A 13,478-nucleotide genomic window follows, 5' to 3' on the forward strand; every position below is an offset into this window, starting at 1 on the left:
CTAAAGCTGTCGCGTGCTTTGGTTCGACGGCACCGCCAGGCGAAGCCCCAACGAGGGTAGCTGCCTAGCTCGGGATTGGAGCTTCAGTTTTGGAGGGCGGGAGAGAGGAGGAGAAGGAGGAACCGCATGGGGGTGGTGCGGTTCTGGGAGAGATTAGCAAAGGGACGTTCAGGGCTGCTTTCAACGGCCGGGGAAAGATGTTGGGGCGGGGCCGGCCCTCGGAGCTTCACCCACATCTCCTCCTCCTCCCTTTCCCTCTCCCTCTCCCTCTCTCTCAGGTCCGGACCTGTCTCTTCCCGAGGGAGGGGGCGGAGGCGCGGCCACTCCCGCCCCGACGGGGGAGGAGGAACCAGAAAGAGCAGCAGTCCGAGCAGCTCCGAAGTTTTGCAACTTGATCCGCCTGCCTGCCTGGTCGAGCGAGCAAAGCCTCCGACGCTCCGCAGCCCGCCGCTGCTGCTGCCCAGGCCCCGCTCCCCTCGGACCCACTGCGCCATGGGGCTCCGGAAGTCGGCGCTGCTGCTGTTGGGAGCGCTCCTGGCTGCCGCTGCCGAAGAGGAGCCGGTGCCGCGCCTGAGTCTGCGCCTCGGTAAGCCTGAGAGGTCGGGGGCGGCCCAGCCACAGCGGAGGCCCCGTCGAGGGATGCTCCTGGCTGGGGAAACGGCGGGGGACCGGACCGACGCTGCTGTCTCGGCCTGCCCCTTCGGGGTCTGGTTGGTGGGGGGCGCTGATATTTCACGCTGCTGGTGGGGAGAAGGAGATCTCTGCAGGCTGATGGGGTGTTTTAGTATCTTACGGGGGCTCGAGGGCGTGGAGCCCAGGGTCTTTTCCTTCTGCTCTTTGTAAAGCACCTGGAATACTGACACCCCCCCCCCTAGAAAGGCTCCGTGAAGAGGTTTTCCCTTTGACCTTCTTCCTCGATGCCGCGAGGACTGCCATGGCACTTTTGGTCTCCCCATTGGTGTCGGAAGCCTTGAAAGGGGGCCACCAAGACCATCCAGCCTTTCTCAACCTTGGGTACCCAGATGTTTTTGGCCTACAACTCCCATCATCCCTGACCACTGGTCCTGTGAGCGAGGTATCATGGGAGTTGTAGGCTAAAAACATCTGGGGACCCAAGGTTGAGAACCCAACCTTTCACCTTAGGAAAGGGTTCCTTGACTGGAGAGCAGTGCCGCTCCATGAAATCAGGAGCTGGGCCTGATTTGGCCCATGGCCGGACTGGGTGGCCAGCATCCATATGAAAACTACACATGTCTTGCACCCTGGTGGGTGGGTGGCATCAAAAGCATCCTGGCCAGGGCTTTGTTACCCTTGTTTTTCAGCCCATCTAGTGCCAACCCCCTTTGATCCATTGGGGGCTTTGGCCAGGGGCTCCTGAGCATGTCCCCAGGGAAACTGTGGCTTCGGACAGCTGATGTCTGTGTGGATGGGGTCTTTTGGAGCTGAAGGGGAGTCCAGCTGACCCTGCAGCAGTCCTGGGCTGAGCCTGAGAAGGGGGCTCCCTGTCCCCTGGGCACTGCCATTCATTGCCAGAGCAAGAGTAGCTGCCAGCCTCTCACATTCCAGGGGGTCCTACAGTGACTGCCCCAACATCTCTTGCTCCATAGGGCCTGGGCAGTGAAGGAGGTCCTTCCTCCCCTGGGAGGTCACTGCAACCACTTCTGTGGTCAGTCAAGGCCTCTGCTGCTACCCCAGATCCACAGCAGTCCCCTGCAGTCCCTACTCTCCCTGGGCTGTGTTTTTGTTGCTCCCCAGACCAGCAGGGGGCAGGAGGAAGAGAAGGAGGGACCTGAGCACCCTCCCTCTCTCAGGTTTGTCTGAAGGTGGCGGGACCTGCCCCAACAAGCTTTTCTGGCAACTGCATTTTGCTTCAGTGGAGCTGATGAAATAGAGGCTGGGTAGCTACTGGGGACCTCCAGAGATCTGGGGAAGGATTGGGGCCTTCTCCTGTGCATGTGCCAGCCAGGTGCCAGCTGCAGTGGGTGACCCGAATGGTCCCAACAGACTCACCTGTGGTCTCCCTGAAATACTTTCTTTTGTGAAAACCATTAATTATCATATGGGGAGATGGTTTATGGAGGGGATTAGTAGCAAATAACTGCTTAGAAAAATTGTGTATAAGACAAAACACCCATCTAGTGGGCAGACTTTGGGGTGGCTGCTATTTCCTCCGGCCTTGGTTGGGTGTGTGCGTGCAAGAAGCAACAAAGTGCTGTCTCAGCTTGCAGCTTGCTTCTTCCAACACAAGGCCAGGTGTGCAGGTTGAGTGGGTTTGAGGAAGAGGCACCTGTCCCTCCGACAGCTGCCACATCAAGTGACAACTTGCCCATAGGAAGCGCTTATCACAGGACACAGTCCTATGTGACCTCAAAAACCATCCCTTCTGATAAGGATGCTTCACAGGGCTTTGTTCAGGAATAAGCCACTGGGAAATGAGATGGGCTCACCTGGGTGCCTCTACCTGGAAACGCCTCTTGCTGACCAGGTAGAGGTTGGAGTTTGGAAGACTCTGCTCCCTCTTGCTGTTACTCCTCTCACAGGAGCCAGTTGGCCACTCCAGCAGTAAGGAAGACCTGTCATGTCCTGGAGGACCCAAGCTGGAAGCATCTGCAGTCAGTTCAGACAAGCTGTTGCATCTCCTTCCCCCCCTTCCCACAGCTTGCAAGGGAAAGGGGGGCAGTTTTTTTCTAGCGAAGCTTCACAGTTTGAGGTTCAGGGCAGGTGCATAGTTAAACTGTGGAACTCGCTCCCACAGGAGGCAGTGATGGCTTTTTCAGTTTTTAATGGAGGTGGCTTGTCAATGGCTACTAGCCATGATAGCTGTGCTCTGCCACCACAGTTAGAGACAGCAATGCTTCTGAATGCCAGTTGCTGCAAACTGCAGGCGAGGGAGGGGGTGCTCTTGTGCTCAAATCCTGCTGGTTCCCAAATCCCACAGGCACCTGGTTGGTCACTGTGAGAAGAGGATGCTGGACTAGATGGGCCATTGGCCTGATTTTACATTCTTATGGAGGCTTTAAGAGATGATTAGACAAATTCATGGAGGAGGATACCAAATTCATGGTGCCAGTGGCTACCAGCCACAATGGCTATGCTTTCCCTCCGCTGTTGGCAACAGAATGTTGCTAAATGCTAGGTTGGGGAGAGTTGCTACCGTTGCGCTCAGGTAGAAAAAAGATTCCACCTAAACATTAGGAAGAACTTCCTGACAGTAAGAGCTGTTCGACAGTGGAATTTGCTGCCAAGGAGTGTGGTGGAGTCTCCTTCTTTGGAGGTCTTTAAGCAGAGGCTTGACAACCATATGTCAGGAGTGCTCTGATGGTGTTTCCTGCTTGGCAGGGGGTTGGACTCGATGGCCCTTGTGGTCTCTTCCAACTCTATGATTCTATGATTCTAGGTCTGGTTGGGGCGTCTGGTTGGCCATTGGGGGAACTGGATGCTGAGCTACATGGACCCCCTTTGGCCTGATCCAGCAGCCACATTCTTCTTAGGACCTTGTATTCAGTGTCTATGGAGATGTTGAACCCTACAGCACCATGTCCTGAATTCCTCTTGCTTGATCATAGGTGTGTGTCCCTAAAGGACTGTGCATCACAGCCGGTCCTTTTCATGGACACTGTTGTCTTTTGGTTGTGCCTTTGGACTCTCTTTTGCTGGTGTAGGAACTTGGCAGCCCAGTTCTTCCCCTCATATTCACTCATTTCCTAGAGAGCTGCTGCAGCAACAGAGTTGTCTGTGTAATACTTTGGAGTCCAGACCAGGAAATTCCTGGATTGGATAGACTGGTGGGAGTGGCCCTCTGCCAGCCTCTGCCCCTTCTGGGTCACAAGCGAGAGCGAGAGATTGCCCAACCCTGTGACGAGGTATGGAGTCACAGATGTGTGCTCTGCTGGTGCCCACGGATCACCATCCTGCGGAAGCTGGCTCATCCAGACTGGCAGGTAGGTGCCTGTTCCCCAGCAAGAGGCAAGCCTCCCGTTCCCTGCTCAGCTGTTTCCCTCTTGCCATTCCCATAGTTGGACTATCCGTCCTCTGCTGGTGAATGTGAGTTGGGGCTTTTCTAAGGGATATTCAGAACTGTGCAAGTGCTACGTGATTGTAGTTTGCAACATACACCTCTGCATTTTCTCTGTGAGTGTGTGCACACACACTGTTGCTTGGAGTCCTATTCCAATGGCATTTGGAGGACAACACAAGAGTAGCAGAGAATCCTCAGAAGTGGGAAATCTGGCAGCGCTAATGCAGAGACGTTTTATATTCAGGCTTATTTATTTAGTTCATTAAATTTATATAGTGCTTGATTGTAGAAAACCTTGATTGTAGAAGTGGTTGACAGAAAGAATGAAACAGCAAGGTCATTAACAAAGCAATTAAAACATTCAAAAAATTAGAAAGCAGCAATGAACTAACAAACATGTCTGGGTATGCTTGTCTGAACAAAAATGTTTTTAGCAGGCGCTGAAAAGAGTACAGGGAAGGCGTCTGCCTAATGTCAATAGGCAAGGAGTTCCAAAGTTGTAGGTGCTGCCACCCTAAAAGATCAAGTTACTATAAATGTGGAACAGGTATTATGTGCCGCCTGTAACAGTGCCATTTCGTCAGATCAAAGTGGTCAAGAGGTCACATATGGGGTAAGGCAACCTTGCAGGTAGACTGGTACCAAGTTATTAAGGGCTTCATTTGTATAGTAATTGTAACACATTGAACCTGGCCTGGTAGCAAATCGACAAACAATGCAGGTCTCTGAGCACATCTGTTATATGCTGGCCCAGTCTCACTGTCAGTATTATGCTGCAGTATTCAGCTTCACACAAGAGATGTCATGAACTCAAACAAAACTATGTTTGGAATAAGAGATTTTTAAAAAGTCAAGGGATGCACGAACATCAGTACAACGGAGCTCAGCTGTCCCACTTCCCAGTACACAGACTATATTGGAACCAGGAAGTCAGTTCTTAGAGAAATAGTAATCTTTGGTATCACAGATCCCATTCATCACTCAGAGACGAAAGTGTTAGTAATTTCCCAGGCACGTGGTCAGCTTTGTTAGCTAGTTTCTTCCTGCTTCTGGGAGGCCACAGGGCTGGAGAAGTGGGGCAACTGAGACAGGCTGGAGGAAAGCTCTCCTCTCTTGCCTTGAGAGACACAATCGCCTTCTAGGGCAGTTGCAGGAGCTCCCAGTGTTTACAGAGGTGGCCTGCATGAGCTGCTCTCTTGATTGGAGGACTTTGCTGTCGCTCTGTGTTGGAGTGGGGAGGGTCGGGCATGGTTCACTCTTGTTATATGTCAGGAGACAGAGATCATGTGTGAAGAGGGTGACTTCAAGAGCTTAGAACATCCTTCCCTGGGGCCTCCTTGAAGTCAGGATGTGGCTGGCTTCTCATTGCAGTGACAAATCTAGGCAGCAGATTTCTGTAAGTTGAACAGTGTTGTTCCTGAATGTTTATCGTCTTGTAGTATTTGGAGGAATCTTGGGGCGCTTCCAGATGAGGGTGTCATGTTGCAAATGAGCCATTCAGATCCAGTTTCTTGGTACATTCTCTTCCATACACTGTTTGGGTATTTGTTGCTGCACATTCTGGTGGGCAGAGATTGATGGAATATATTTGTGCTATTCTGGACCTGCACACAGGTTTTTCTGTACCTGAGCACATGCAGGTTGTTTTTTTTAAAAATAATAATCACCAGAAGCACACAAGCAAATGTCAGCAGCTGTTAATTATCACATTTCACAAAAGGCCAAATGGAGGGCTGTGCTTTTGTCAGGGAGCAATATCCATTTCCATTTGAGTTTTTTAAAAATAATACTGAGGTCCTGCACAAGAGTGATTTCAGGTGACAAGAAGAAGTGGAGTTGAGTGTCATCAGCATATCAATAGCACCTCATTGCAAATCCCCTGTTGATGGTATCAAGCAGCTTTGTAAAGATAATAAAAAGCTGGGGGGGGATACTGTGGGACCCTCAAAGCACAAATGCAACTGAGTTAAGTGGGAAACTACGTTATCTTCTGAAACTGCCTCTGCAGATAGGAGCAGAAGCTCCATGTCTCGTGAGTCCCCTATTCCCAATTACAGGTTTGGTCCAGCAATACACTGTGGTCAGTGATATCAAAAGATATCAAGAGTTTTAGGAGGGTCAAGAGAATCACAGAGGTCATTTATTAGGGCAACCAGGGTGTTTTCAGTACCCAAACTGAGCTTACACCCAGCTTGAAATGGTTCTAGATCCTCAGTGCCCTCCCAAGATGCCTGCAGCTGAGTTTCTCCAAGTGCCTGCCCCAAGGGAGTATCTGGACAGTAATTGGCCATATTTCTTGGGTCCAAAGTGGATTTCTTAAGATGTGGCTGCTCAGCCACCTCTTTCAAGGCAGCTAGGACTACCCACTCTCTGAAAGAGGTGTTGCTCATCTCTCAGACCAACTAGCCCAAGGATCAGCAATTTTTTTTCCAGCAGGGGGCCGGTCCTCTGTCCCTCAGACCTTGTGGGGGGGCGGACTATATTTTTTTTGGGGGGGGGAATGAACGAATTTGTATGCCCCACAAATAACCCAGAGGTGCATTTTAAATAAAAGGACACATTCTACTCATGTAAAAACACGCTGATTCCCAGACAGTCCGCGGGCCGGATTTAGCCAATGCCACTCATCCCCTGGCTAGCGGTCATTAGCCAAGACGGGATCAAGGGTGTGGTCAGCCACACCTTTGCCAGATTCTTTATCCACATCCTCAGGCTGTTTCAGTTGAAACTGATCCCATAAAGAGACTAGACACCTTCATAGGAGCAGCATCCAAGTTGGTCAGGTTCACAGTGAATACGAACCACTTTAAGACACAAATGTTTCACGTTGCTTTCCTTCAATAAGGTCCCTGCTAAGACTGCTCTGTTTTCAGTCTTTCCTAGCTTGGAGCTGTCCAGAAGTTTTGGAGTACAGCTCACATCAAGCCCAGCCAGCACAGCTGTAAAAGAAAAACATCTGGAAGGCACCAGGATATTATTATTATTATTATTATATTTTGCTATAATCCTGGCACCACCACCCTCATAAAAACACTTGACAGTTCATGACTCTATACTGGAAGGGATCCCTTCAACTTTGAAACATTGGGGAACCTCTTGAGGACTAGAGTAGTGTGGAGACTGCAGTGACTGTGTTTGAGGAGGGGAAGAGAGATGGGTGGCCTGATCAGGCTCTAGGGTTCTAGAAGACCCCAGACTGCTCACTAGATGCCCTCACTTTTTACAGCAGTAACATAATACAACTTCTGCATGATACTTGAATTTCAGAACTGCACAAGTATTTGGAGATTTGCACCTCCCCTCTCCACAGAACATCACACTTTGTGTCCAACCCCCATTGGAAGGTAGGTTGGAGGAGGTTTCCTGGTCTTCCCTGAACAGGTTCAGGTTCTTCTTCTTCTTCTTCTTCTTCTTCTTCTTCTTCTTCTTCTTCTTCTTCTTCTTCTTCCTCTTCTTCCTCTTCTTCTTCTTCTTCTTCTTCTTCTTCTTCTTCTTCTTCTTCTTCTTGCTACCCATCTGACTGGGTTGCCCCAGTCACTTTGGCTGGCTTCTAACATATATAAAAACATAATAAAACATTACACATTAAAATATGATGGACTCTGCCTTTCTCTGCCCCATGGTGGTCCCCACGGACCACCTGAATGGGTAGTCTGAGACACTCCCTCTGTGTCCCTTGTTAAAATTTTTCGCAATGCCTGCTGTGGCCCTCTGAGATGTTGGCTGTTTTCTGTGTAAACACAAGCTGGCTGTGTTATCAGTGGGTTTGGGAGGCGTTGATTTGTCCAGCTGCTGCTGTGGCCAGTCAAGGGGCAGGAAGTCATGGGGCGGCCCAGCTCCAGCAGGCAAATTCTGGTAATTCTCCTTCACCTCTTCATGTCTGACCTTCCCGCTAGCTACACTGTGCTTGGGCCTCTCAGCCGTTTTGTTGCACTGCCCCTCAAACTTGCTGTTATCCTGCTCTATGAACACTTGCAGAAAAGCAGGGATTTCAACAGTCAGCTGTTTTTCTCAGGGATGAGGAACATGTGCCCCCTCCCCAGAAATGGTTGCACTGCAATTCCCATCATCCATGAGCCATGCTAGCTGCTGGGATTTGAAGTCCAGCACCTGGGGGCTTCAGTTGTTCCCCATCCCTGCTGGACACCCATATAATTTTATTTCTATTTATTACAAAATTGTGTTGCTTAATTTAATAAATGTTTCTAAACTATACAAATACCACCACTCAGAAAAATGTCCCAAAACTAGAGAAAACTAAAACTAAAACAGAGCAATCTGCAAAACAGAGAACTTTGAGTCAGAGTTCGAGACAGCTTGAGTAAACATAAAGTTTTAAAAGAGTTGTTTAAAGGTCATTCCTGTCTGCTTCTCACAAATTATCCAAGGGGAGGGCATTCGAGGGGTTGTAATGGCTTAACAGACCTGCTTCCATGTTGTCACCAACTGCTGGTCATGAGATGACCAGGAAAGCATCCTGAGAGGATCGTATAGATATGGGCTTTGGGGATACAGTATTGGTAAATTTCCTTCCCCATACTTTCAGGGTTGAGATTTTTAAATGCCATAGATCAGGACTGGCTAATCTATGGGCCTTCCAGATGTTGGACTACAACTCCCATTCTTCCTGACCCTTGGCCACCCTGACTGCAGCTGAAAGAGGACCACAGACACACTCCACACCTGCTCTAAGTCTTTGGCCTGGGTCTTCCTGACACCCCAAGCTAAAGTGGCCACCTCATACTTTGCCCTGCCTATCTAGGCTAGCATCCTGTTTCCTGCAGTAGCCAAAGAGATGCCTTCAGCCCACAAGCAGGACATGAAAGCAACAACTTCTTTCCTGGTGCAGGGGAGGGAGTGGGAGTGCTGCTCCCCAGCAACTGGTACTGTATTTAGGCACAGTTGCATATAGCCATTATGACGGATGACTACTAACTAACGATAAGACTTCTCCTCCTCTTCCTCTGTGAATTTGTCCCTCTTTTCCATAGCACTGATTTGGGACTTTCAGAATATTCTGAATTGAGGTTTTATTTTAGGGATGGTGGGAACCCTGCCTTGATTGAGCTCTTCTTTAGGATGTTGATTTGACTTACATTTAGTAAACAAAACTTGTAATTTAATTTTACATTTGTAGATAGACGGACAGACACTTCAAATGTGTTTTCAATAGCCAAAAGTAGTTAAGCCGAAACATTTGATTGTGGTGGGGAGATCAGTAAAGGGCACAGTGTGGTTTATATTCAAATGAAACGAGAGCAATTCTTGGAAACTGATTTTATGGGAATACTGTACTTACAGTACTTACATTGTAAATGTCTCAAGAGATGTCAGCTCAACAGTTTGAACTTTCCTTTTATATTAAATTTGGATTTGAAGGGAATTTTAGCCTGCTTGAAGAACTGAGTGGAATAATATCTGCCCTTCCTATGGAGAGTCACCTGAAAAAGTTAGTTGCAGCTTTGACTTTAAGCTGCGGCCTGCCACTGTGCTGCTGCACTCAGCCAATTCATTCTCTTGCTGGTTAACTTTATGAAGCAAGGCATTTCTAAAGGTAAAGTTTGCATGGAGAAATGCAGCAGTGGGGAAATCTCTGCCCCACTTTATTCAGGTTTGGTGCCGTGGAGGAGGGCATTGGCAGGGAAGCCTAACTTTGAATTGTTGGTGGAAATTGTCAGAATTGGGACCTCTCCACCCTTCCCAGAATGCTGCTGTCTGTCACCCAGAAGGCGTCCATGGTCTCTAGAAAACAATGCAGCAGAGAACTCTAGCTAGCCCCTCTGTGATTTCATAGCTCTTTTACTGTGTTCATCCTCTCCTCCCCTCAGCCCAGCTAAACTTGTTCTCCTGGGATAGAAGGGGCTTTGCTGAATCCCACCCACTCATCCAGCCTGCCAAAAAGCGTTGTGCTGCCCTCAGCAAAACCCAGCCGGCTCACAGATCTCTTGCCAGGCGCAGCTTGTTGGCCCAGTCTTTGAATCTTAGAGAGAATCCCATAGGAGAAGCAACTGCTGAGCTGGAGGGAGATTCTGTCTAGCGCTTTGCTTTGCTTGGATGGGTCCCTTTGCTGATGCAGCTCTCTGTGCTATCTGTAAGCCTGCTTCAAGCTTAGTCAACGCTTCAGGGCACAGTGGCGAGAGGCAAAGTGTGTGTGTGTGAGAGAGAGAGAGAGGCAGAGAAGCCTGGCCTGTGTCTTGCACCTCAGTTCCTGGCTTCCACAGTTGCATAACCTTTGCCAAGCTGGATCCTTTGGAATAAAACTCCTGTCTTCTGGCCATGGGGGCTGAGGCTACAACTTAGGAGTTGTAGTCCTAAACATCTGGAAGTCTATGGGTTGGTGAAGGCTGCCAGAGAGAGGGAGGGAGGACATGACATCTTGCCTGTGAGAACCAGCTGACAAACTAGGCATTCTTTGTGTCTCGGAGCCCCTGGGAATGCTGGCACCTAGTTGTGGGTCAGGGCCTCTCTGTGCTGCACAGAAGAGGCTGAGCCAGCTGTTCCTTCTCAGCCCAGCCTGACCTTCCTGCTGACAGAGCACCAGGACTTCCTACAATGTTTGCCTTAGGGGTGCTCCAACTTTCTTCAAAGAGGGCCAGATTTGATGAAATGAACATGTTTGAGGGCCGACCAAAGCTGTTGACCTTTTTTTAGGATTGAAGTTGTTGAGCTTTTTTTTACAGTTTTACCCCAGGAAATAAACTGCCACAGGGGCCGGATTAAACCTACCGGTGGGCCACATTAGGCCCCCAAAACTGACTTTGGACATGCCTGCTTTAGGTCCAGGCAGGTGGCAGATTCCTGCTTCTTGGGGATAAGGAAGAACAGCTTGAAGGACAGAGGGTGATGTGACTGGAAAAAGGGAAGAGAGGAGCTGGGCGCAGCCTGGTTGGTGTCTTCTCCCGCCCCCGCTTGGTGGGATGCTCTACCCAGGGAGGCCCACCTGACTCCGTCATGTTCAGTTTATAGTCCCTAAATTTAGATACTTTTGTCCCAGGTTCTGGCTCATAACATTGGACTATTTTGAAATTTAATTTCTATTATAATTTTTATTTATGATTTTCAGTTGTATACAATTCAACAATAGCTTAACAGTAGTTCTAACATTTCAAACCTCAACTTACTTCCTCCGCTTTCTGCGATTCCTTAAATTTATTTTCATCATTCCCTGCATATTTTATCTTAATTTATTCTTTTATTCATCTACTTTGATATACATTTTTTGAAACTTCCAGTTATTACAATAATCCTGCCAATGTCTTTATCTGTTTACAGTTTGCTTGTAAATATACAACAAACAATTTCCATTCCTTTATGAAAAGTTTATTATCTTGATTTTTATTATCTTGAAATTAGATTTCTGACCTTTTCATACATATTGATGGATGGGCACTTTTTGGTATTTGTGTATTTGGCTTGCGTGTTTCTTACACTATTCGTATTTTATGAATTGCATGTTGCTCTGAGGCATCTTTTGTGAAAAGTGATGAATAACTCAATTAATAGATTGATGTTGTAGCTCCCTGGGGTTGGACAGAGCCAGCAGGATCTGCCCCCTGCTCAAATGGCTGCCCAGCCTCTGTCTCAGAGAGAGATCCTCACCGTCCCTCCAGGTCTTCACTGATGAGCCACACTTTTAATTCCAGAGTTTCTCTGTGTTCCTACTTCTTCTGCCCATAAGATCTATAAAGGCCCAGTGGTATCCCCACAGGCAGAGTGCCCTGATACTCTGGCCAGCTGCTTCTTAGCACGGCCGGTTATCCAGGGACAGTCCCTCTTCCAGTCCTCTTCACCTTTTGCCACACATTCAAGGGGTGACTCAGTTGCAAGAGAGCAGGTCACCTGAGGGGATATTGGGAGCTCCTTTGGCCTCCTTCTCTTTCCTCTCATTTGCCTATGATGAGTAATTAGTGGTGGAGACAAGGCAAGACAGACTCTTGCTGTCCCTTTGCCCCTTTTGTATCACACCTATGCCACCTGTGGGGCTCAAGGCCATTAGTCATCCTTGGGGACGGGTACCTGCCAAAGCTCTCGGCTGGGAAGTTTTTGGAAAGAGGCTTCAGTGTCTGAATGTCCTCCCAGGTGTTCTTTTGATCCCTCACTGTACCTGTGAGATGCTCACCCACACAGCCTCACCAGTGAGACCAATTATCGTTGAATCTTTCTCACACTCACCTGTGTGGGAATGTTTTCCTTGCTCAGTTCATAGGAACACCAGTGCGCAAAGTGTCACCTTTCAGGTTCTCAACCAGATTTAAGCATTTTCTCCTGGCTAGGGCTGGCTGGCAGGTTTGAGATGAGGCTTGTATTGTGGGAGAGCCAGGTGGAATGGGAAGAGTGTCACAAGGCGGATTGATGGAGGTGTGCAGGCACTCAGGTGATTGAAGCATGGGGTGTTTGTGTAGCACTGCCTGTTTCAGTAGGCAGCTTCCAAACTTGAATGCAGTGGGGGGGGGGATAAACAGTGTAATCTGAAGGTGGCTGTGTTCTCTATTTGAAGAGCACCAGAGAGTCAAGTTTAAAGATGGAGAAGCTTTGGGGGGGGACATGCCACCTGGGCAGCAGACTGAGGGTGCTCACGTGGCCACAGACTTCCCCGTTATGCTGAGATGTAGTTTTATTTAAATGGCAGCAATTGTTTCTAAATTTGCATCTGTACATTTAAACTAGCGTATGCACATTTTATGCAGATCTGTGTCCTCTTTCTTTGGGGTGATGCATTTAATTTCCTGTCTGTTTTGGTGACCCATAAGTGGACCACCCCTCTGTTATCCTTTAATTCAGTGGTTTCCAAAGTGAGCAGTACCACTCCCTGGGGGGCACTGAGATTACCTAGGGGGACACCAAGAGGCAACGGGATGACAGGGGACCCCTGTCTATCAGACTTTGGAAAGCTGGTATCACCGGATCAAGTTCATCAATTTTGTTGACTTAATTAAACCAGCAGTTTAATTAGATTGTGAATAAGTGTGCAATTGTTACTGTTCTGAAAGTCACTGTGTTATTACCTTCCTTAGTGGATCATGCAAACAGCTTTTCTTAATACTGCTTTTTTATAGGGTAAGGTAGGGGGCACTGGGGATGAGTTTGTGGAACCAAGGGCGGCAGCCTGAAAAGGTTTGGAAATCACTGTTCTAGTTTATTAAAGAGGAATTTACATTCCTGCATTGTGGTCCCTTCCAACTCTACAGTTCCATGATTCTATGAATTTCCAAACTCCCATAGCCTCTCAGCTATCAAAGGAGCAGCAGAGGCTCCTCCTTTCTCAGCCACAGTCCACAGAGCTGCAGGGAGATGGCTGTTGCCCATGGCTGGCTGGGAACAAACTGTGTGGCTCTTTGAGCCACGTGTGGGCTGCTCCGGGTTCCCTTGGCAGGGCCGGAGCACCAGCCGCCCTCACCTACGCCAGGCCTGTGTTGCCACCCAGGAGGCAGAGCAGGGCTGGGAGAACTTTTCAGCCTTT

General features: G+C 48.7%; 1 protein-coding gene across 4 annotated transcripts in view; it reads left to right on the forward strand.

Moving 5' to 3' along the window:
• The window catches only part of SEMA4B (semaphorin 4B), a 36,018-nt gene that overhangs the window by 9,604 nt on the left and 12,936 nt on the right, over positions 1 to 13,478 (forward strand). For 2 of the 4 annotated variants that reach the window (XM_079952683.1, XM_079952682.1), the window contains one exon: positions 279 to 586. In XM_079952683.1, coding sequence (XP_079808809.1) covers positions 493 to 586 — 94 coding nt within the window. In that variant the 5' untranslated portion in view covers positions 279 to 492. Of the gene's footprint in view, positions 1 to 111; positions 587 to 3,850; positions 3,942 to 13,478 lie in introns of those variants that run through there. The other 2 variants (XM_079952681.1, XM_079952684.1) reach the window with 2 other exon arrangements.

This window comes from Podarcis cretensis (genome assembly GCF_951804945.1).
Source record: "Podarcis cretensis genome assembly, chromosome: 14".
Lineage (NCBI taxonomy): Eukaryota > Metazoa > Chordata > Lepidosauria > Squamata > Lacertidae > Podarcis > Podarcis cretensis.